The 25,365-nt window shown below is 48.8% G+C and overlaps 1 protein-coding gene across 1 annotated transcript; it reads left to right on the plus strand.

Annotated features, from left to right (window-relative positions):
* Positions 1–2,367: 2,367 nt before the first annotated feature.
* LOC111943693 (uncharacterized) lies at positions 2,368–23,616 on the plus strand. Its single transcript, XM_086874152.1, has 2 exons — positions 2,368–2,511; positions 17,888–23,616. Exon 2 carries the CDS (start codon positions 17,908–17,910, stop codon positions 18,574–18,576), a length of 669 nt encoding a protein of 222 aa, XP_086730278.1. The 5' UTR covers positions 2,368–2,511; positions 17,888–17,907; the 3' UTR covers positions 18,577–23,616.
* The last annotated feature ends 1,749 nt before the right edge of the window (positions 23,617–25,365 follow it).

Consider the following 25,365-nt stretch of genomic DNA (forward strand, 5'->3'; position numbering starts at 1 on the left):
AAATGGAAAAAATAAAATGATTGATGCCCCAGCCATGGCTCTTCCAGACTCAGAAATCTGAACTGCAAGGGAATATTAAACAGGCCATCCCTGAGCCTGCACTGAAGGCAACGCAGCAGCAGCCAGGGCTCCCCAGCGGGGGAAGCCCCTGGGCCTGCCCACAGATCCTCTGCTCAAATCCTCGGCCTGGCCACCCTCCTTTGCCATCTCCAGCCACTGCGGGACAATCCTTGCTCTCACTCTTGCAGCTTCAGGCCTTTCTGTGCCTGCCCTCGCCACAGCTGCTGGGGAAGGCACCGGGACAATTCCACTCTGCCTCTCAATTCCACTCACACTCCGCCCTGCCTGGGATGAGCTGCTGGCAAAATAGACCAACTTGAAAACGGCTTCAAATCTAATTTCTCTGCTCACACTTGGTTTGCCTTTGCCTTGGGGAAAGGAATTTTAATGTTTCTTTTCCTCCACTCAGCACAGATGAAATTAACATCTCAACAGACTGGGAATAGCCCAAAAGATTCCCCCCAAGATAACGACCATCAACAAAACATCAACACCCAGCAGCAAACATCAACCAACACCTGCCCCAGACACTGCCCCAGGCACAGCTGGAGACACCTGGTCTGGAAAAGGCTGAGCAGAAAATCCAGGAGTGCCCACCTAATTCCCATCACAGGCACAGAAATCCGGGGGCAACAGGAAACCAAATCCTAACAACTCCACACCTTCAAACCAATGAACATTAAACCAATGGATTTCTATGGGGTCAGAGTGTATGAATTTAGAAAAATCTAGTCAAACTCATGTGTCATGGAATGATTTTCTCTGCACACCCAGCCTAAGTGTGCATGAAATTATTCCTGTTGCACATTCTGGCCAGAATCAAGTAATGCCTTATTTCTCTAAAGACATTGTGGTGAGTTTTTGCTTTTCTCAGTTTCAGTGAAAAGATTACACCATTAGAATACATTTTCATAATAATTTTACTTCTATATTGTGGGTTCTGTTTGGGCCAGTGGTGTGAGAATCAGTTTTTAGTCCTAGGAGAATGAAAAGAAAACACCTGATTGCTTTCTCATTTTTGTTTTATATTTGTACGTGACTCTAAGTGATGACAAAATGATGCTATGAGTTTTTTGATGTTCCCCTTTAAGCTGCACTTTGAAAACTAGAAGAGCTTTAAAGTTGGGGCTTTAACACATAAACAGTTAATAAAATATTGTTTAAAAAAAACCCAGCAGATCTGTGGGGGGCCACGTGTGAGTCACGGGATGTCTGCCCTGGAAGAGAAGCTTTGTTCCAGGCAGCCAGGAGAGGAGCTTTAGAAATGCAAATTAACACTGATGGCCCAAAGCCTGCACAATGGCCCAGGGGCTTCCTGCCTGCAGGAGGAATTGGGCTGATTCCAGGAAGGAAAAAACAGAGGCAATGAGTGAATCTGCTTGGAGATAGGGCCAGGGACTTGTACATAAGGCAACAAAGGGAGAAACCATCATTTTCAGAAAATGTTACTAATTGACAAGGACTGCTGCTCAGACCAAGTCCCGATACATTTCTGAACTTCCAGAAGAACAAACACTTCACAGAGCCAGGAATATCGGGTGTTATACAAAAAGGACATGCAGCAGGCGGATCGGGAAGGCTGAACCTTCCAAGCACCTCGGCCAGTGTTGGGCAAAGGGACAGGGACATGCGGCCGGGAAAATCAGGACAAAAACGAAGCCGCGTCCTCCAACACCTGGAGAGAGCGCACGGCAAATGCCCCATGGCCTCTCCCTTTGGGCAGCAATAAAGTCACTTGCACACCGCTCCTCTGGCTCCTTGGGCCACACAAACCTCTGGCGCCGGGAATTTTCCCGCCCGGCCCCGGGCCCAGCGCAGCCACCTCCGGCCTCCCAACACGAAGCGGGACGAGCCAGCGCTGCTCCGCCACCGCCTCCTGCCGAGGCCCCAGCGGCAAGGAGACCGCGGGCAGCCGCTCCCGCAGCGCCCTCAGCCCAGGGCCAACACGGGCCGGCCACGGCACAAGCCACCCGCCACAGCACCCTGCCGCCCCCTCCCGGGCCCGCAGCGAGCCCCGAGCCCCCGCAGAACCGAGCGCGGCTCCCACCTGCGATGGCCGGGGCCGCCTCCGAGCTCCGCCGCCGCCTCACCGGGCTCCGGCCGCTGCTGCCGCCGCTGCCGGGCCCGCACAGACGCTCCGGCAATGGCGGCTCTCCTGCCCCACGGCCGCCCTGGGGGCGCCAGCGGGGCCGGGCTTGTTCCCGCTCTGCCCAATCAGCGCGCGCCAGAACCACGAGTGACGGCAGAAGCAGCCAATGGCAGCCAGCGGCGGGCTCTGCACACGGCACGGCCTCGCCTGCCTTGGGCTGATCTCGGCCATTTCTCGGCCCCCTGGGCTGAGGAGCGGCCCCGGCGCTGGGCCCGGCCCGGGCAGGAGGCCAAGGAAGCGCCGCTGCGCTGAAGCGCCGGGAGCTCGGGGTGCCCGGGAGCTGAGGGCGCTGCGAGCTGGGGGTGAGTCCGGGATGGAGCAGGGCATGCCGGAGCGAGGCCAAAACTCCGTGACTCTCCTTCCTGTCCCGGGCGGGGAGCAGAACACACAAGGAAAGGCTCGGGGGTCTGGATGAGGGTGGGGACAGTTCAATCCTTGGTCACGGGCACAGCACACCTGACTTGGGGAAATTAATTGAATTTATTGCCAAACGTGTCAGAACAAGAAAACGAGAAGTAAAGTAATTCCTAGGGAAATCCATCTTCCCCCCTGCTGTCCCTCCTTCCCGGGCTTAACTTTGTGCCCCTCTCCGTCCCCCTCCCCGCCCAGAGGCACAGGGATGGGGGTCACAGTCAGGTCATGTCACTGCCTCCCCCTGAGGGCCAGGAATCCTTGTCCTGCTGCAGCCTGGGGTCCCTCGCAGGGGTCAGAGTCCCTCAGGACCAGGCTGCTCCAGCGGGGATGGCCAGGGGGATCCCCGAGTCCGGCCAGGAGCCACTTGCATGGCTGTGCAGGGGCTTCTGCCGGGCTCGGGGCCTCTCTCAGGCACCCCCTGCTCCGGCCCGGCCTCACTGCCCCCCTCACCCCCCATGCAGCGAGTGCCCGGGCAGGGAGATGCACGATTTTCACGGGGCTGAATCTTGGTGTTTCTGAGCTTTATTGGGGTGAATGTTGCTGATTTTTTTTTTTTGTGAGGGCAGAATCTTTGTATTTTGGGGGGATATCAGATTTTTGATGTTTTGGAAGTTTTTGATCCGTCTTTGTTAGCGTTCAGGAACACACATAATCACAGACTGATTGTATGCAGGTGCTTTATTTCTAGCGTGCAGGAACTGGGGGTATCAGCAACCCAAATCTAGCTCCATCGTCTTTGTCCAAAGTGCACATATTTCTACAATTTCAGCTGTAGCAGTAATCACTGTAACAACCTTACAGAATTTGCTTCATTAATATTGCTTCATTAACTTTATCTATATTGCTTCATGAGAGTTAACTCATCCTTGTATGAACACGTCCGAATCTTATCTCTGGGTGGGTATCTTGGAGACCCCAAGTACCAGTTCCCGTTACCATAAACATTTCAGCTTGCTAGTCCATCCCTTATACCCAGCATTCATGTGGCCTACCTCTGCATGATTTTAAGAAACATTTTCAGAAACATTTAACTCCATAGTGACGTAGTTCCCCTCTTTGGAAGTATTTCACTTTACTATAATAAGTGTAATGCTTTCACTATATACAGTCATTTTTTCTGTGTTTATACTTGATGTTCATCTTTGAATGCACGGTTGTCGTAAGCATTGTTACACTCTGGAGGACTTGGAGATGACAAATGCAGATGTGGATCTCTGTCTCATGTCAGTGCCTTTATTATCTTCTGGTTCCAGGATACTCTTTTCTTTCTCTCTCCTTTCAGAACTGCACAGATTAACCAGATTGCTAAGAACACAATCAGTAGGATTATCAGTCTCTCAAGAATAGATTTGATCCCGGAGCTCACATTCCATCCTAACCCTTCAAAAATTTTATCTACCCAACTTGTGGTCAGATCTTCCCTCTCTTTCTGTGCTTCATGTTCTATTTGTTTTAGTGGATTAATGTCATGTTCTACATCTGCAGTTCCATTTGGGCTGTGGATGCAGCAGTGATCAATTTGTCCTTTTAGGTACTCGCATACTCTGTGTTCTTTCAACAATAACAGATCTAAAGCCAATCTGTTTTGCAGGGTCATTTTAGTTGTGGCTTGTAATTGTACATTTAGCTCTCTAAATCCCTCTTTGGTAACTCTTGCCAATCTTTCTATCTGGCCTGTAAGTTTGTACAACATCTTTCTATTATCATAATTTGCTATTGGACCAAACAAGGATTCCAGAACCCACTTAAATTTTACACTACTGGAGGGTTCCTGCCATCTTTCTTCATCTTCAGCTTTGTTTTCCTGAACGTCTCGTCCTTATTTGCAGAAGTTCATGCTCTCCCTTGAATGGGGACCTTTTCCAAATTGGGCATAAGGTGGGGAGGCCTAAAGTAATCTCTTTTACTTTTTCACCTACAGGCAAATGTGTTGTCCAGGTGCCATCGCTTGCTGCCCATCCAAATTGCCCTGGACTCTGAACTGTACTTGTGCTCCATATTACCTTTTGGATCACTTGTCCTATCTTGTCATTTATTTCACCTTGTTTATGTTTGATTCCTCTGCAGGCACATCCAATTTGCAGAGCTACCACAAGTGGTGGCATTTGTTTTATTTCTTCATCATCAGAAGTACAGTCCTAAGCTTTGTTCCATACCCACCAATTCACTTTGTCTGCCTCCATTCTACTACTGGTTGCAGTGTTCCATACCCCTGGATCTGTTTCATTTTCAGAGCCTTCCCACTTAATGCACCAAGGGCTGTCTGCCATAGATTGGAGTTTCTGAAGCCCACTCATTGACCATGAACTGTCCCAAGCTTCAGCCCGATCTTTTCCTTCCTGTTCTTCACACTTCCACTTCGATACTGGAATCTTTTCTTTAATGACCTTTGCTATCTTTTCAGAACACCATCCATAATTCCATAATCCCCCATACCAGCCTAGTTTTGGTTCATACTTTCCTCCATTTTCATGGAAATCCCTTGTAGATGAATACTTTGGCTTCACAGCATTTTCAAACACTGTCTTATTTGGGTACTCGTAATCTATATGCAGTACAAAGCTCACATTTTCATTTTTATTCTTTTGTATTTCAGGTAATTTTGATGTTATAATTCCCCAATTTATTGTGTCTCCTGCTGCCTTTGGTATTGTCAGACAGGCAGTTATTTTGCTGATGTTTTGCATGTTGGCCAAATCTTGAATTAATCCAATCATCCCATTTTCTGCCTGAATAGTATTAGAGACTTTTATCACTTGTGTTTCTGGCTGCACCCCCACATCCCTCTTCATTCTAAAATGAAGAGTTGTCAGCTGATCCTTTTGCATTTCACATCCCAAGGTAACATTGATTCCTACTGATGGCACTAAAGGCCATGAAATAATCACCAATACAGTCACTAGCAACCTAGACATTTGAAACAATCAAACCCGCTTTATCTGCAGCTTTGTTGGCCCTACAGTTTGTGCAGTCCACAGTGCAGGGGAAACCTTCTTCACTCTGGTGTAATGTATGCAGGGATCCAGTCCAGCTCCTTTGACTGCTGTCAAGGTAGTTAACAGTACCTGATAGGGTCCATTCCACCTTTCTTTTAATGGTTCTTCCTTCCAGCTTTTACCGTACACTTCATCTCCCGGGGGGATGTCATGAACTGGATTCTCAAGAGTCAGCGGCCTGTTCCACACAAGGGTGCTCCGAAGTCGAGCTCGAGCTTTTCCAAGAGACAGAACATAATTCTACACCTCTTGCTTCCCTGTAACATGTACATTTGGATTAGGTTCAGGGCATTCATATGGTTTCCCATCCAATATCTCATAAGGACTGACTGACATCCCGCTTCTAGGCTTTATCTGAATCCTCAGCAGTGCTATTGGTAAAGCTTGTGGCTGCTGCAATTTAGCCTCTTGGCATATTTTGCTGATTTGCCTCTTCAATGTCTGATTCATCCTCTCTACCTGTCCACTGGATTGGGGTCTCCATGGTGTATGGAGATGCCAAGCTATTCCCAGCAACCTACTCACCTCCCTCACTACTGTGGCTGTGAAATGTTGGCCCCTATCTGATGATATTCCTAGAGGCACCCCAAGTCTTGGAATGATTTCTTGCAGTAACCACTTGACTGTCTCCTTTGATTGATTTGTGTGACAGGGAAGAGCTTCTGGCCATCCTGAAAATGTGTCAACCCTTACCAATAGATATTTGTATCCTCGAGTTCTTGCTAATTCTACAAAATCTACTTGCCAATAATCTCCTGGTTCTACTCCTACCCGAATTTTCCCTAATTGTGCCTGTCATCTAGCCACTGGATTGTTCTTTAAGCAAATTTCACATTTTGACATTACTGATTTTGCCATTGTTAACATCCGTACTGAAATTAAATTTTGTTTTAACAATTTCACCAATGTCTCTGTACTCCAATGACATTTGTTATGTTTAATTTGTAGAAGTTCTCTCATTCTCAAGGGGGGTACCACTACTTGTCCCTGTGTAGTCACATACCACCCTTCTGAATTCTTCTGTGCATTCTGTGAGCGTCCCAATTTCTCATCCTCTATTGAATATTTTGGTTCTGGGGGTAAATTGAATTGAGATACATTAGTTTTTAAAGGTATCAATGCCATTGCAGTTTGCACTTCTCGAGCAGCTTGTTGGGCTGTCCAGTCTGCTTTCCGATTTCCCTCATGAATTTTGGAGCTTCCTGATTGATGAGCTTTGCATTGCATGATTCCTACTTGCTCGGGCTTTTGTACTGCTTTTATTGATTGCAGGACTGCATCTTGATGTTTAATGTGTGTGCCTTGAGGAGACAGCAGTCCTCTTTCTTTCCCCAGTGCTCTGTGTACATGCACTACTCCAAAAGCATACTTTGAGCCAGTCCATATGTTTATCCTTTTCCCTTCACTTAATTCTAGTGTTCTGGTTAAGGCAAGCAGTTCTGCCCTCTGGGCAGATGGATTTGGTGATAATGCTTTTGCCTCCACTATTGTACTGACTGTTGTTGCCTGGGGGGTCCCAGAGCATCTTCCTCTCTGCCTTCTTCTCCTCCATTCCTCTAATGCTTGGGCATGAGAAGTGTGGTTTGGGGAAAAAACAAGGGGTGACCACCTGGGATTCAGGGTTCCTCCTGCCCAAGCCCATCTCTAGAAGTTATCAGGTGTCTTGTGTCCATGAAAATCTCCAAAGCATCAGGACTGAGAGGAAAAAATCCCTCCCTGAGGTTTCCCTTTCCTGGGGTCCCCACTTTGGTGTCCCAGGGCTTCCCCCTCTGCAGGCTCATCCCTTCTCCGGGCTGCCCCTTCTCCAGGCTCCCCTCACTCCCGGCTCTCGGGGTCCCCCATCTCCAGGCCCCCATTTCAGGCTCCGGGACTCCCGGGGCTCCCCCCTTTTCGCTGCTCCCCTCCCCCTGCCGGTACCGGGCATCTCAGCTCAGCTTTGGAGTCCTGCAAGATCCAGACATCGCTCTGCCCGGCCCGGCCCCAAAAAAAGGAACAGGGGTCCCCAAAGATACTTCGAGTGAGCTCCAAATATCCCTTCCCCTGTCAACAAATCCTGCCAGGACGGCCCAAGAGCTTCGGGGCGAGGTTCCCGTCCCCGGTGAGCTGCGGGCTGCGGGGCCCGATGCTCCCGGCGCGAAGGGGCTGCAGATCCAGAGAGCGATGGACGCACCTGGGTGATTTGCGGAATAAAAGGAACTCTATAACTCACAGAGTAGTTAGTTATAAGAGCAGGTATGAATTTATTCAGCGCTGAGGTGCATGGGGGATATCTCCTCCAAAAAGCATGCACACCCTTTTGATTGGGTTTTCCCGTTTTTATCCTTTACAGAGCAGGTTTACACGATACGGCTAATACATATTAATTTCCTAACCCCGCCTGTCTTCACTTCATATTAAAATTAGCCCTGTGCCCCTTTCAGTCCTTTGGCCGCTTTTTTTTGGGGGAGTGGGACTTCAAATCCGTTTCCTCCGGCTTAGGGTCCAGGAATCTCCTTTATCCTGTGGTGCCTTTGTCTTTGCATCTTGTTTGTGTATTCCAGCTCCTTATCTTATCTTGCAGTCTGACTCTTTTTCCTGTTCTTGTGGATTAGGGTGTCAGGGTCTGGTTTTTGTCAGACACCCCTTTTAAACATTTCTTCTTAATTCTTAATTTCTTTGTTTCATGGGGCCTCCTCTGCTGCTCCTCTTGCAGTTCCTGCTCCTCCTCTACCCCTCCTCTTCCTCCCGCTCCTCCGCTTTCCCCTCCTTGCCCTCCTCCTCCTCCATCTCTCGGCTGCTGGCGAGGAGCTCTGGGGTGAGCGGAGCGGGGCCGGGAGCCGCTGGGAAAGGGCTGGGAGAGGGGGATGAGGGGAGCTGGGCCAGGGGGAGAGGGGTTCTCAAGGAGGGGCTGCCAGTTAAGCCCAGGAGCCCCAAATCCCCTCCGTGTCCTGCCAGCCCCTGCCCCCGGCGCTGTGGGGGCCGGGCTGTGCCCCAGTGCCGGCTCAGGGGGTGCTCCAGGCTGCCGTGCTGCACCTGGCAGCTGGAGCTGAGCCCGCATTGCCGGGGGCGGTTTCCAGCAGCACCAGGAGCTGCTGGCTCCAGTCCCCGCTGGGGAGCACGGCAGTGGCCAGCACGTGGCCCGAGAGCTGCTGCTGGCCCTGGGAGCAGCTCAGCTGGATGTGGGCAGGGGAGAAATCCATCAGGGAGCAGAGCAGGCGGCCGGGGCCGGGCTGGGAGCTGGAGGGCACCAGCGAGATGGACACGCTGGGGATGGGCAGGGGGCTTGGGGACCCCCCAGTGCGGATCTTCCTCCCCACAAGCCGCAGGGAATCGCTCCAGGGATCGAGTGCTGCGGGACAGGGAACCACGTTTCTTTCATCCCAAGCCCACCTTTCCCTCTCCTCTCTCCCCTTTCTCATCCTTTCCCCGATCCGCATCCCTTCCCCCCGAATGCAATGTGGGTTTCCCAGCACCCTCCCCCATGCTTTGGGGGTCCCAGCCCTCTCTTTTTCCCACCCTTCCCAATCGTCCCTCCAATCTCCAACCCCCTCCCCCATGCTTGGATTTGGGGGTTCCAGGCCCCTCCTGCTCCGTCTGGGGGTCCCATCCCACCTTTCACTCAATTTGGGGAGATCCTAGCAGATTTTTTTCTGGGAGGAATCCCTGAGTTACAGGATTTTTGGTGTGTAGATTTGAAGGGGGACAGCTCTGTCTGGCATTTGTTTAACCCATGGTCTGCCAGGGAAGCACAAAAACGTTTCCCATTCCCATCCTTTCCTCATTTGGACTTGTTCATGAGCTGCCTTCTTGTTTCCTTTGGTATCTGTTCTCATCTATTTGTCAACAGCAGTTTGAGTCATTTACTTTTCCAGAAATTCTGTCTCCTTCTGCTAAAAGGTAATCTGATCCCATCCCATAGTGAAATGTTGTGTTCCTCATCTGAGTGGATTTGTTGGGGGGAAGGTCAGGAGCTGGAGCTGTCTGGTTGGGTGTTATTTCAATGGCATCCTGTAATCTAATTATGCCATTGAAATGAGAAATGGTTTCTCTGGTACCTGATGTGAATTCATCAGAGTTCCCGGCTCTGGTCCATGGTGTTTCAGGATTTGTTCTGGTGGTCGTTCATCTTTTCCCCATTTCTGGGTGCTCCCTCCAGCCAGGGCTGCATCAATTGTCAGCTTTTCTCTCATTAAATCATCACATACTTGGATTCTCAACTGATTTCCCTGAACTTGTGGTAGCAAATAAACCCCAGTGGTCTGATACACCCTATATAACATAGACAGAGACAGCACATGTTGGAGTGGGGACAGGGATGATTCCCCCCCACTTGTTTTAGTGAAGTTTTCACAATATTCTCCATTTTCTGTTTTCCTTTGCAGCTGAACCAATTTCTGCTGCAGAGTCAGATATCCTCACAATGGGCTGTGCCTTTAGCTGTGCAAATTCCATCTGTTCAAGCAGGCAGAGCTTGGGCTGAGGGGCAGAGGGAATCAGTCCAATTCCTCCTGCAGGCAGGAAAGCCCTGGGCCATTGTGCAGGCTTTGTCCCTTCAGTGTTAATTTGCATTTCTAAAGCTCCTCTCCTGGCTGCCTGGAACAAAGCTTCTCTTCCAGGGCAGACATCCCGTGACTCACATGTGGCCCCCACAGAATCTGTTATTTTTTTTTTTAAACAATATTTTATTAACTGTTTATGTGTTAAAGCGCCAACTTTTAAGCTCTTCTAGTTTTCAAAGTGCAGCTTAAAGGTGAACATTGAAAAACTCATACCATCATTTTGTCATCACTAAGAGTCACGTTCAAATATAAAACAAAAATGAGAAAGCAATCAAGTGTTTTCTTTTCCTTCTCCTAGGACTAAAAACTGATTCTCACAACATTGTCCCAAACAGAACCAACAATATAGAAGTAAAATAATTACAAAAAATTATTCTAACGGTGTAATCTTTTTTCTGAAACTGTAAAAGCAGAAACTCTTCAACAGTGTCTTTAGAGAAATAAGGTGTTACTTGATTCTGGCCAGAATGTGCAACAGGAATAATTTCATGCACACTTAGGCTGGATGTGCTGAGAAAATCATTCCATGACACATGAGTTTGACTAGATTTTCCTAAATTCATACACTCTGACCCCATAGAAATCCCTTGGTTTAATGTTCATTGGTTTGAAGGTGTGGAGCAGTTAGAATTTGGTTTCCTGTTGCACCTGGATTTCTGTGCCTGTGATGGGAATAAGGTGGGCACACCTGGATTTCCTGCTCAGCCTTTTCCAGACCAGGTGTCTCCAGCTGTGCCTTGGGCAGTCTCTGGGTCAGATGTTGTTTGATGTTAGCTGATGGAATCTTTTGGGCTATTCCCAGTCTGTTGAGATGTAAATTTCACCTCTGATAAGTGGTGGAAAAGAAATATTAAAATTCCTTTAAAAGAAAGATTAAAATTCCTTTCCCCAAGGTAAATGCAAACCAAGTCCCTTTAGAGAAATAAGATTTGAAGCCATTTTCAAGTTGGTCTATTTTGCCAGCAGCTAATCCCAGGCAGGGCAGAGTGTGAGTGGAATTGAGAGGCAGAGTGGAATTGTCCCGGTGCCTTCCCCAGCAGCTGTGGCGAGGGCAGGCACAGAAAGGCCTGAAGGTGCAAGAGTGAGAGCAAGGATTGTCCTGCAGTGGCTGGAGATGGCAAAGGAGGGTGGCCAGGCCGAGGATTTGAGCAGAGGATCTGTGGGCAGGCCCAGGGGCTTCCCCCGCTGGGGAGCCCTGGCTGCTGCTGCGTTGCCTTCAGTGCAGGCTCAGGGGTGGCCTGTTTAATATTCCCTTGCAATTCAGATTTCTGAGTCTGGAAGAGCCATGGCTGGGGCATCAATCATTTTATTTTTTTCATTTTGTTAAGTTTTGTTCTCTTTCTTATGTCCACCCCATAACATTGAGACTATCTGGGGCTAAAGAAGTCACACAATGTTCTGCCTAGAAAAGAGAATCCTCAATCCAGCTCCTGCAATTCCCTGTTAATTTTAGGAATTGTTCCTGCTCCATTTTAGTCCTGGGTCACATTATTTCTGAGATTCCCTGAACCCTCTCAGGGTCAATACAAGACAAAACTTCCATCAACATAGGTCCCAAATATTTAACCATTTTCTCTACCATTTGCCCTTTCTTTTTTTTCAGATACTCAAAGCTGCTTTTTCGCCTGAAAATGAAGCCGTTTCAAAGAGGCTTCCTCTACCTCTTCTCCTTGTTTTTCTGACTGGATCAAGTCATCCACATCCTGCATGAAGCCAGTCCCTGGGGGTGAGGTCAATTCCTTTGATATTTCTTGCAAGGCTTGCCCCAATCAGGCCGGTGCTTCCGTGCATCCCTGCAGAAGGACCGTCCATGTCATGAGCATTTTCCCTTCTAGCTCTTGTTGCCAGCCCAAGGCAGAATTGTGTTTGCATCCTCTGTGAGTGGGCAGATCCCCAGAAAGCATCTTTTGCATCAAGTTGTGAATGGCAGCAGTGTGAGGAGGGCACCTGGTTGAGGCTGGTGTAAGGATCTGAGAGTGTGGGGTGCCTCGGTTTCATCATCTCATTTCTTCTTCTTGGGTCCTGCAGCATTCTGTGGATTCCATTGGATTTCTTGTTTGGCAGGATAGGAGCATTCTAGGGAGCCATCCCTGGCTCCCCAAGCCGTGCCTTGAGCAGGACTCCCAGACAGGCTGTGAGCCCTTCCTTCCCTCCCTTGGAACAGGGTATTGCTTTTGGACACCTCTTGTCCTGGTTGCTTCAGGGAAATTTGGAGAGGCTCCATATCTAATTTTGCCAATTTCCCTGGGTCTGCCCACACTTGTGGGTTCACTTCAGCCTAGGCTCTGCCAGACATTTGACACAGAGGTACAACAGAACCAGCCTCTGTATCCCCTTTTGCAACATTAATTTGCATTCCCAATTTAGCCATCATATCCCTTTCTTGTAAATTAAAATCACAATTGTGAGCAAATAAAAATTCCTGCATTTTAAACCCATCCCCCACATCTGCTAATAGTGGCTGAATAAAAGACAACAACTCATCTTTCCCACTTTGTGCCTTAATAATTAAAATATTCCCTAACACCTTTAGGTGTAAGATTCCGAGTGGATGGAGAGGCCCCTGTGTCCATCAGGAAAGGTCTCCTCTGGATCCAGAGCCACCCTGGATGTTCCCAAGGGCTGCAGTGTGGTGGGTCCCTGGTGGAATGGGAGCTGTGCCACCGCTAAGAATGCGTGTCCATCAAGGGCTGGACTTGCTGGTGCTGAGGGTGCTGCTGTCTGTGCTTGCAGTGTCCTTGTGCCCTGCAGCTGGAAGGCTGATTCCTTGCCAGGGGCTGTTTGGGTGGGCTGTGCCCTGGCCAGGAGGGCAATGCCTGTGCCAGGTGCTTGTGGCCGAGGGTGTCCCCTGGGTGCTGGGGCCCCCTTGGGCCCTGGGCTTGATCCCTCAGGGGCTGTAGGAACTGTGCCATGGCCTTTGCCTTCAGCTTGGCCTTTTGCTCATCCCTTGCTGCATTCAGCTGCTGAGCCTTTGTGAGCAAGTGCTGCAGGGGCTTCTTCTGTCGCTGCTGCAGCCCCCCTCAGTGCCTGTGGGTGCTCATCGTGTGGCAGCTGCTGAGCTTTCTGCACAATCCTTCCTTTCTCCAGGGACCCACCAGGAAATGCTTAAAAGATCATGTGGATCCTTGCAGGTCTAATCGCCATTTGTGAGCTGTTCCTTCCTCGTGCTGGCTGTGCTGAGGCTCCCCTCCCCAGCCCGTATCCCAGAGCCGGTCCCTGTCCTGCCGCAGTGTCCAAAGGCGGCCCCCCCGGCGGGCAGGGCCGGCAGCTCCACGGGGCCGGGCAGCGGCCGGGGCGTCCCGCAGCCTCCTGGGGGCCGGGGGCCACTGCTGGCCCTGCCCGGGGGGTGCTGGGCTCAGGCAGCGCCCGGCGCTGAGCCCCGGCTGCCCCACAGCCCCGGCCCGGCCCCACAGCTCCCCACAGGCCCCCAGCCCGTGCTCCCGGTGCCGCAGCTCTGCGCCCGCTCCTGCCGCTCCCAGCTCAGAGAAACCCCCTGAAATCCTCACCTCCTTGTTTCCTGTCCTGGAAAACTGGGATACAACGGATCTGGGTTGCCTTCGAAAGGCACGGCGACCTGGTTCAGGGGCGACACGGTGACCAACCCCAGGTCACTCGGTCCATCTGCACACTGACACAAATGTGGTGGACAGCAAAATGGCGTTTATTGGTGAAGAATTTGACACTTTATAACCTAAGTTTCCAATGTCACTCCCATCTGCTTTCATCACAGCTAGGTTCCACTGGCTAATTACAGGTGTAATTACCATAAACTATTCGGGGGGGGGGGAGGGCGGGGTTTTGATTCTGTCTTTCCGTACATCACGATGTCTTCCGACCGCTGACCCCTAAGACCCCACATTTCCCCCCCTCCTTATGCTTAACTAAATTGTCTAGAATATAAGGTGTATTAGTCTTGAAAGTTCTAACGTTATTTTGTCTTTATCTGTCTTTAAACATTTTATCTAGTTTACCTATATTATGAAAAGTTTTAAAAGTATATATCATAGACTTGAGTAAAAATATAAGGTGCGCTATACTTAACTAAAAAGGCTAAAAACTTATAAAATAGACACTGCAGCTTTTCATTAACAAACATAAGGCACACTGAGCAGGCAGTGACCAAGTGCATTCTTAGAGCATCTGCTGTCTTTCTACAAACAGGATGTTGACTCTCTCTAGTCAGCTCTTGACAAAAGACACAAGCTTATTTAAAACACATGGTCCAAAGATTAACACTAGTAAGATCATTACGATTGGCCTGATCAGGGTGGACACTGGGGTGGTCAGCCATGGAGGCTGGTTAAACAGCGATTCGAACCACCCTTATTGAACTTCTCTATCTCTCTTTCTCTGCGCTAGTCTTTCTTTCAGTTCAGCTATAGAATCTCTGACCACTCCGGTGTGATCAGCATAAAAGCAACACTCTTCCCTTAAGGCGGCACAGAGGCCTCCTTGCTGCATTAGCAGAAGATCTAGCCCACGTCTATTCTGCAGGACAACTTCAGAGAGTGAGGACAGTGAGTGTTCTAGAAAGGAGATGGATTTTTCAATTATCTGCAAGTCTTCATCAATTCTCATCTGCAGCTGAGACAGTCTCTGTTGTTGGGTCACGAGGGCAGAGACACCTGTGGCAGCACCAGTTGCTCCCAGGCTAAGCAGCATCCCTATGGTCACACCTGTCACCAGTTCTCTTTTCTGAAGTCAGGTGAGTCTGTCCGACTGCAGATTTAACTCCTCATCCGAGTGGTACAGGATCCTGGGAACAATCAACTTGCACACAAAAATCATTAGAAACACTGAAGTCACAAACAGATGGGCATGGGGTAATCATTGTCGGGTCTGTGCCCATTAGCTGCTGCAGACTGGAACCTTGCAATTTAGGGTTTATTGGTGAGTGGATCTTCTGTCCCCCATCTGTCACCTGGACTGGGAACGCCAGCGCAGCTGAAGGGACCCAGCTGGCACATGCAGCTTTTACTTCTCCCCAGTCTGTGAGAGGGCTATCTCCTCTCAGTTCTTTAGTAATGTGGAGGGGGATATTCTTGTTTATCTTGGTTGTCTCCTCCTCTAAGGAGTCGGTCACCGACCACTCATCCCTGCTGGTGTCTCAGTCGGAGTTGGAACTCGACTGGCTAACCATTTCTGGTTTCCCGTGCCTTTTTGTTGGGCTCCGGCCCCACCTACGTCCCTCGTGGGCGAGTCATTCCCTCCCTCCTGGTTCGCCCCTTTCTTTTGGTCTGTCCCTCTGCTTTTCTCCCCCTTTCAGCTCTCCCCCCCACCTTTCTCCTTCACGTTCTCCTGTTCTCGCTGTGCAGCACTCCCACTTCTTATCTCCTTCGCTTCACATTCTCGTTCCCTCCCACGTACTTTATCTTTCTTGTCCTCATTCTTTGCCCATCTACGTACGCTTGTCAATGCCAGCGTTTGTTCCCTGCTCCTACCAAGGACATTTTCACTTTGCTCTTTGTCTTTTTGCTTGGTGCCATCTTGGGGCACATAGGGCGGTGGTCCTTCCCAGGCTTTCCCCGCGGCACCCCTGGCTTCTTCTGTTAACTCCTTCCAGAAAGTTTCTGCTCTCTGCTGACCCTCGGTAAGCGGATCGGGATTTGGGAATTGAGGGGACGTATCGCCCTCTTGTGTCCCCTTTGGCTCAGCAGAGCCGCTCTCATCTGGGACCTGTAATGTCTGTGTAGCCGCCCTGACCCCCAGTTTCGGGGTGGCCAACAAACAGTTTTTTGCTCTCGTATAGCTTTTCGCAGAGCTTTAACAATCTTCCCCCATGACTTAAGATGTTTCCCGGTGCCTGAGGACATGGTTTCCTCGGCTAAAGCTTTGGTACATCTGTCCCACTCCTCAGGGTGGAGAATATCTACTGGCTGGTCTATGACCCCAATATGCAAAAGCCTTGCAAGTGCAAGAGTAAAATCCTTAGGTTTACAATCGATACCCCACTGCTTATGTAATTGCGATACAACCTTCACAAGGGCTTCCATCTCCTTGTTGGTCCAGGAGCATCCTCCCCTCCGGGCTGGTCCAGCGGCTCCGCCCGTCGCCCCCCGTCCAGGCGATTCCCGCTTTCTGGATTTGATTCCCGGGTTTCGGCACCACTTTGTCGCCTTTAAAGGCATGGCGACCTGGTTTAGGGACGGCACGGTGACCAATCCCAGGTCACTCTGTCCATCTGCACACACCACCAATGTGACGGATGGCAAAATGGCGTTTATTGGTGAAGAATTTGACACTTCATAACCTGTGTTCACAGTGTCACTCCCATCTGCTTTCATCACAGCTAGGTGCCATTGGCTAATTATGGGAGTAATTACCATAAACTGTTGAGGAGGGGAGTGATTCCATCTTTCTGTACATCCCAATATCTTCCAACCACCGGACCTTAGCTGCCCACAGAGGCCATGTGACATTTCCCATGGGGTCTCTCCAGTTGTTGACAGACACAGCCTCCTTTTCATCCTAATTTTCTTGGCCACATCTCCCTCTCCCTTTCCCCATTGGCTGAAGTACTGGACAGGTACAGACTGCCCAATACCACTTAATATGAACTCTTTTAGCCATAATTTTGTTTAGCTAACAATATTGATGGCTGTGTTAAGTCTTTGTTGTTCTTCTGGAAGTTCATGAATTTAGGAGAAACTTGGCTGAGCAGCAGTCTGTGTCATCAATTAATAACATTTTGTGCAACTGCTGGCTCCTCCTGTCACTTCCTTATGTCCACGTCCCTGGCCCTATGTGCAATGAGGTTGAGGCGATCAGTTTGTAAAGAGGCTTTGTTGTTGTTCCTTTGCTGGGGTTGCCCCGTTTTGGGGCCATCCCCCCTGGAGCAGGGTGTCTCCCCTTGGCGCAGGCGCAGGGCTCAGGCAGGGCTGAGCCAATCAGAGCGCGCGGCGCTGATGACTCATCAGTGTCCAGGCAGAGCCGCAGCTGCCAGCGTTCCCCAGCTGGAGCCCGGCTGCGCCCCTCCCCCCCGGGCCTTGGCGCCCCCCTGGAGGGGAATTTGGGGAGGTGGGAGGGGGGAGCGCCAAGGCCGGGCCCCCCCGCGCTGTGGTGGCGGGAGCGGCTGCAGTGGGGAGCGAGTGCGGGCGGAAGCGGCCGAGAGCCCAGCGCTGCCCCAGGCCGAGCTGGCCCAGCTGCATCCGTGCCCCTGCGGTGGGATGCTGTGGGACTGGGGGGGAAGAGGGAGGCGGCAGTGGGTGCTGGGCCTGGGGGCAGGAGGAGAAGGGAAGGAGAAGCAGGGTTGAAGAGCAAAATGGTGAAATTATGTACCTGGAGTTTTGCAGAAGGAGGAGTGTGAGGTAGAGCAGGGACTCAGGACGAGGAGGAGTAGGAAGAGGAAGCAGCACCAAGTTCATCCCTGAATCTTCAGCTCCCCCACCCCAGGAATGTTGCCTCCCCACGTGCAGCGGGTGACTGGGGAGGGGGATCCACGATTTTCTTGGGGCTGAATCTTGGTGTTTCTAAGCTTTATTGGGCTAAATGTTGGTGCTTTGATTTCTTGTGAGGGCTGAACCTTTCTGTTCTGGAGGGGGTTTTGGCTGAATCTCGTTGTTTGATTAGTTTTTGGAAAACACAATCAGTGTTTTCTTGTTTGGTCTGAATGTTGGTGTTTTAGAGATTCTTACAGACAAAAGATGACCAATGACTTTCTGAGATGAACTTGGGCAAGGAGGAAACCCCAGCCCAAGGCACTCTCTTGTTGTTTATTTCCCCCCAAACAGGAATTTTACGTGACCAAACCATGTCCAGATGGAGCAGGAAGAGGAAAAGCCCTGGAGATGCCGCACAAGGAGGGGCTGCAAACTCAGTCCAGGGAGCTGCAAGGAGGAAAGATCCCCCCAAGTGCCAGGAACACGGCCAGAGATCCAGCCGGAGTTCAGAGCTGGGGGTGAAACCTCATGGTGGGGAGAAGCCCCACAAGTGCTTGGAATGTGGGAAGAGCGTCAGCCGGAGCTCCGACCTGAAGAAACACCAGAGGATCCACACTGGGGAAAAGCCCTATGAGTGTGGGAAATGTGGGAAGAGCTTCAGAAGTACCTCTGACCTGATGAAACACCAGGTGATCCACACAGGGGAACGGCCCTACACCTGCTTGGAATGTGGGAAGAGCTTTGGGTGGAGCTCTGACTTGAGGAAACACCAGCGCATCCACACTGGGGAGAGGCCCTACGAGTGTCCCCAGTGTGGGAAGAGGTTTCAGACCAGCTCCAGTGTCCTCCTACATGAGCGGATTCACACAGATGAGAGGCCCTTCCGCTGCCCCGACTGCGGGATGAGCTTCAACCGCAACTCCACCCTTGTCAGTCACCGGCGCATCCACACTGGGGAGAGGCCCTACGAGTGTCCCCAGTGTGGGAAGAGCTTCTCCAGGAGCTCTCACTTGACCCGACACCAACGTAGGCACCAGTAAGGGAAGCCCTGCGAGTGCCCCGAGTGCGGGAAGAGCTTCGTGCGCTGCTCCAGCTCCATCCCCCATGGGAGGATGGGCGTTGGATGATCCCCAGTGACCCCCGTTGGGCAGAGCCCTGGTGATCCGTGGTCCTGGTGATGCGTGTTGGGAAGACACCTGGCTGGGAGGCTCCACATCTTCCTGGCTCCCTGTGGGCACCTGCATGAACACCGGGACAGGAAGAACATTGGGACACAGACCAACAATGGGAATTCCTTGTGGGGGGCAGATTTGTTGACTTTCAATCCCAGAAAATCTTTTGCATTCAATCTTATCTTCTGGTGGCATCAAGGAATACTGGATGGTCTTGGAGGTCTTTTCCAACCTCAGTGATTGCACAGTTTTGATTTCCTATTGCCCAAGGGTGTCTTCCACAGCCAAATGGTTATGAAGTGGGGCAAAGATCAATGTTTTGGAGACAGTGGTGTGGAAACCCCTCCCCCCCTTCTTCCCTCCCACTCAATCACAAGGATGCTCAGCCAGCACAAAGAAATCCTTTTGTTTTGGCCTTGATTTTCTTTTCATTTCTCTTCTTTCCTTTAAAATATCTAATTTTGGGGTAAAAATAAAGACATTGAATTAAGACATGGGTGAGAACATTGAGGGACATAGACATGGTGGGACATGGAGAGTGACATAGACATGGACAGGGACATGACTATGGATGCTAACTCTGAAATAGAGAGCACGGTGCTTGTGGAAATTGCAGGCCACATAGTTTTCTCAGTCTTGCCTGGGAATTCATAAGGAGGAATTAAAACAATCCTCAGAGATAGAGAACAGCCTTGCAGGTGCTGTTTGTCTGTTCCTTGTTTTCTTGCAAGAGAAGGTCGAGGGGTGGTGTACCCCATTGACCAATGAAGGTGATGTGGTAGTTTACTAACCAGTAAGAGTTTCTTCTCTGTACTTTTCACGTATCGGTCTATAAAAAAGACCTGAGTTAATAAACCAGAGAGAAATTCTCGTGATCGACTCCCAAGAGAGTCTGTGTCGTTCTTCTCGCCATTCCTAATAGAGCAACATCTGGTGACCCCAACGTGATGTGCATCTAGTGACCTCCCGAGGGTCAGTGCAGCCAGCGGTCGACGAGCCAGCTGCTTCCCCCACAGAGGGGTAAGTGAGAATCTCCCGGGCTCCCCTGGAGGGGGCTGGTTTTTTTAGACCAACGGGATAGTGGAGCCCTGCCAGTGAGCGGGCTTGGAACGGCTTATTTTGACGAAGCTAGAATTTAAAGTCCCTGGTTAAGCCACTGCATCTGCATCATTGCATTCGCGGGCTGTCAAGATAGACGGTTCTCACAATGGAGAACTGCAATTGAACTAATGATCAGCTTGTCTTCTCTGCGTGACAAGACACCTTGCCAGGCATGGGACTCCATATTTCTGAAGATGCTATGTGCACTTTGTTCCAGTGAGTAAAAGTGCAAAGTTTGACTGTGACTCTTGATAATGCCTTTAACCTCGAGATTTGGCTGTCAGTGGGAGACCGCCTATGGTCTGAGTTAGCTGCAGGAGATACCGGCGTGTGCAGCTTGGCAGCCACCTGGGGCGTGCTCTTTAAAGTGCTGGAGCGGTGCCGGTCTGAGGACAGTGATGCCGGGATAGAAGATTCGGAAGCCAGGGGTGCCTCTTTTGTACACCATGAGAGACTGGGGGGTGAGACCAAGAACCCGTCACCCGCGGAGTTGGGCGCGCAAGCCTCGCCAACAGAGAGGTGACACAGGAATGGAGACTGCCCGTCCCCGCCCACGCCTCCGTCTGCGGCGCCTTCACCAGCGCTGCGAGCGCTGCCGCGAGCAGCCGCGGGGGGCCCTTCATTGTCGATGGTGTTCTTCAGCCCCCCGCACCCTCTGCGTTCCTTTCTCCTGTGCTGCAAAGGACAGCACGGACGCCCCCGCTGCAGCCTGCTGGCGCGGCAGGGGGAGCAACACCCCCTGTGTCCATCCGAAGGGCCCGCTGGCACGGCGGGGGGAGATCAGCTTTCAGCCCCCCCACGTCCAGCCGCGAACCCGCGCATGTGTGAACCTCACCGGGACGCCCATCACAGCAGCCCTCATCAGGGGTGTCCCCTCCGGCCTCCGCACCGCCTCTGCACAACCCCCTGACGGCAGCGACACCGCCCACCACGGCAGAGGCAGGCGTGGTTCCTTCCCTCCATGCCCAGCCCAGTGCGGGGGGCAGACAGGTCCACAAGCAGAGCCAGTGCCCCTGCCGGCTACTGCAACGCAATTGTCATGGCAACCACCGCTGGAAACAACAATAACTGGGCAAAAACTTCAGCGAGTAACAGCAGCAACAACTTTACAATGGAGTCAGCTTTACTCAAACCATGCAAACTTCAAACCGCTCAGCAACACAGCTGCAAAACCCGACGAACAACAACGGCAGCCTGAACCTGACGAAACAACCATCTCCACACCACAGATAGGTTCCCTGTTTACTTCACTGACTGCAGAGATTCAGGAAGCTTTTAACCACAGCCATGTGAACTCTACAAGTCCCTCAGTCATATTTGAGGGGAAAATCCAATTGACAACAAAAAAAAAAAAAGGGGGGGGGGTGGGAATCAAAGCATCGTGAATTGCATTGTTGATTGATCTGTAAAAAGTTTATAGATTTTGCATAGTAGAATTGAGTAGACTGGGTTTGGATCTGGGTGTTCTTGAGTTTTGTCACTTTAGTGTTCTTTTAAACTTCCCTGTCGGTGTATGTTAGTTCATTGTTCTAGTCAACCAACAAGTCCTTGCAAAGAAACAATCCTTAAACATCAAAAACGTAAGCCAGAAAATCATTCTAAATCAGTGTCCATTCCAATTTCTATTGAAGGAGACCACTTGTGCTGTGTTTGCTCTCTTTCCTGCAAGGGCCCAGCAGGAGATTACAAATACTGCTTTTTTATTTTAAAACAAAAAGGGGGAATTATGGATGCTAACTCTGAAATAGAGAGCACAGTGCCTGTGGAAATTGCATGCCACATAGCTTTCTCAGTCTTGCCTGAAAAAGTGGCCTGGGAAATCATGGGGAGGAATTAAAACAATCCTCAGAGATAGAGAACAGCCTTGCAGGTGCTGTTTGTCTGTTCCTTGTTTTCTTGCAAGAGAAGGTGAGGGGGTGGTGTACCCCTGTTGAAAGACCCCCGAGCTGTTCACCAGTCTTCACAGAAGTAATTGTGAATGCCGTTTATTTCTATTATTAACACACCTTTTATAGGGTCTACAGGGTTTGCGGGCAGAGCAAGTTACTATTGGCTAACACACACAGGTTTACATTCTTATCCTTGTACACAAGGATATTGTTTTGCTTTACTCTCTCTTCTGCAGGCAAGTTTCAAGGATTTTAGCCCTTAATATCACGTCTTATTTCAAAGGTTGGTTTGTGCATACAGGCCTTTACTAATATATAAAATATAGCAACAATTCCCCCTTTCTCTTTTTGCACAAACCAGGCTTTGGATAAGATAACACACAACTTAGGCTGTCATCCCAATTAACACTATAAGTAAAGTCCGTCCCCCTTCTAGCACAAGAGACCTCAACCATCCAGTGATGCCCCAGCTGGCGAACCAGCTTCCAGTGGGGTCACTATCTTCTTTCAGGGCATGTAACACATCCTGTAGCTGTTGCAGTTGCTTATGGATGGAAGCTGAATGATCAGTAAGATCCAAGCAGCACATGCCTTCAAACTCCCCACAACCACGTCCCTGTGCCAAGAGCAAAAGGTCCATTGCAGCTCGATTTCATAACATTGCATGACATACACTACTCACATCGGCTGAAAGCTCACTTAACATTGTGGATGTTAAGTTCAATCCTTCCTTAGTCCAGCAAGCGAGCCTTTTTAGGGTGGCTAAACTTTAATTCATTCAGACTTCGCTTTGACTGTCCGATGTTCTTCATTCTGCCAGCTATATTCAACAATTGGTGTTAGCTTGGGTGGAACAAGGTTATGTTTCCCAAGATAACAGGGTCCTCTATGTGGACTAGCAGGAATCCTATTCCATGCCCTATCCCCACAGATTAGGAAGATGGAACTAGGTAATCGCTTTGGTAATTGTCCTGTGAGATTGCACCACAAACAAAGGCTTTACTTTCAGTGGTAGTAACGAGATCAGCTATAGGGTTGACTGCAGCTCAGGGCTACATTACTTTGTTAGAATGACTTTTTGTCGGGGGTTCAAACATTATCCATCCACCTGAGGTATGGGTGGAACCTAACAAATCTAATTCTTCTGAGGGTTGTAACATTGAGAACTTTGGTAATTTTTTGCTTGCCAACAGGCTTCAGGTTGTCTTAATGTGAAGCCAACAGTGCAATTGCACTCTTGCAACATTGCCAATCAATTCAGTCGAGTCTCATTACTAATTAAATCTTTAAATGCTGGAGGATCCCATTCAGGGACTCCTACGAGACTGGTGCGAAAGGATCTCCAGGTGTGGCTAGGCTTAGACACATTGACCTTTGGCCAGTTCAGTGTGCCAGTGGCCCACATGTTCTGCCTCTTTTGGATGTTAGTTAGCAGACAGTTGGTTGGGACTATACACAACACAATTACCATAAGCAGTTTGTTCCATGCAAATGACACCATATTTGCAAACTTACAGCTAAAACTCCAATCGTTAAATGAACCTTCAAAGATGCTTACACTAGCTCTTGAAGGGGGAATACTTATACTTTATACCAATATAACAATTACTACACAGGCTAAACTATCTTAACCTATTATATGACTACTTTTAACACACGTGCTTTGGTATATATGCAGTCTAAGCGTGAAAGCAATTTGCTGAAAGGGTAAACACACAACTACAATTTGCTTTATATACAGTTAAATGGAGTCTCTACACTTCTTAGATCTTCTACAGAATTTCTCTAACACAATTCAGTCCTGGAACGTTCACTGCTCCTGTGATGTCAGCTGGCAGCTGATGGGTGACTGAGGGTTTTGATGTTCAAGTTGTTCTTCAGATCCTTCTAAATCTTAAAACAAAGGATACCTGAAAAATTGGTAGAGACATAACATCATAGTAACGACATAAAATTTCTGTTGGCAACTGTCTGTGTAGTGTTCAGACACAACTGTGTCCTGACAGCTCCACTTCTGATCCATGTCTGGAGTACCAAGGCTGTGTGGTGACATCTCTGTTCACTGGATCTCATGTGTTCAGAGGCAGACAGTCTGGTCAGATGGACAGGTGACCTTTTTGAACCTGCCAACAAAACACAGGCACTTCTCTTCTTGAAGTTAATGAATTACACTAATCAAATGTTTTTAGGGCATCCATTTCCCCCGTTTTCTTAAAAAAAAAAATAAAATGAGATGTACTTCTGTTATAAACATCAACAGCAACACAAAACCATATACACAATTAATAAGAACTTATACCGGTTGAAAATCAATTAAATCATAAACATTATTAATAAGATATGTAATATAAAACTACTATTAATTACTAAAACACTGCACCAGCATCCCATAGTTAGCAAACAAACAGAAACAAAACAATCAGTGAAGGATTGGGTAATCACCTCCAGAAATGATTCTCCAAGCCCACTTCAAAACTGATCCAGCTGTCATATCAACAGGGTCAAATTGCTGAGTCAAAAAGTGACTCAAATACTGATTTGGGACAGAAAACATCTGGATCTGATGGCAAACATTCTGTCCAGGTAAAGTCAAGGCTTGGCCAGGGCCTGGCTTTAAACTGGAAAGATGCCTCTTAACTCATTTCTAAAACAAGGTTCTCAATAGTAGCAGCTAGGAGATGCTTACAGCACAGCAAACTGTTAAAATGCATTTGTACAAATCAAATGATCAGAAGCCTCAGGTACCAGACCAATTAAACCATGCAGCAGTTGGTTTAATCTGAAGCCTCTCCTATGGCAGCTGATCCTCAGCAATGATACTTACTTACTTAAAATTCTGGAAACACTGAAAAATAAGAAAGCTATAACAAACAAAACTGCAGAGATTGTAACAACCAATAGAACTCCTGATGAAGTCAAGGGTGTCACAGACTGCATTCACTTCTATCCACAAGCAGGTGTTCATCAGCGTTCTGTCACAGCTGTTTCAGTTGTGGCTATCTTCATCTCTCTAGGAAAATAACTATACTTTGCAGTTTAGACAAGTGTCTCCAATAAAACACAAAACAATTTAAATTAAACAATATTTAAACCTAACAATAATTATATATGATAAAAGGAAATAACAAACTTAACCTTAAAAGAATATCTAAGTTAGAAAACTTAACTTAAAAACATTCAAGCCTAAACATTATAAAACTTAACTATCCTTAATTCTATTAACACTTAATCTATATTAAATAAAATCATAACTTAATATTATTCTGTTAGTACAAAAAAGCAACTAAAAGTTTGATATATACTTTTTAAACACAATATAACAGTAACATGAATTCACTATAAAGATTATAAGAATGTAACAATTACATCACAATTCTATGTCATCTAGCTTTGGGAATAACTCACAATAACTGCAAATGTTACTAAAAATACTTATTCATAACAGGAATTTGCCTAGTATATGCTTAAATTGGCTAGGATTTGAAAGTGCAGTTTTTCTAGAGAAAAACCACAACAACACAGGATTTGGTGAGTTGCCATCTAGCTTTGTAGCACTTTTCAAAAGTACTACATTTACATTTTTTCAGAAACATCAAGTCCAATTCTTAAACTAAAACCCAAAATCCAAATTGGTGTATATGCAGTTATATGTGCTTTATATAACAAA

The sequence above is a fragment of the Cyanistes caeruleus genome, unplaced genomic scaffold (assembly GCF_971803275.1).
Source record: "Cyanistes caeruleus unplaced genomic scaffold, bCyaCae1.hap1.1 HAP1_SCAFFOLD_146, whole genome shotgun sequence".
NCBI lineage: Eukaryota > Metazoa > Chordata > Aves > Passeriformes > Paridae > Cyanistes > Cyanistes caeruleus.

Bases quoted from the DNA above. Each gene is read 5' to 3' on its own strand.
- LOC111943693 (XM_086874152.1), top strand. From the start codon at position 17,908: ATGTCCAGATGGAGCAGGAAGAGGAAAAGCCCTGGAGATGCCGCACAA.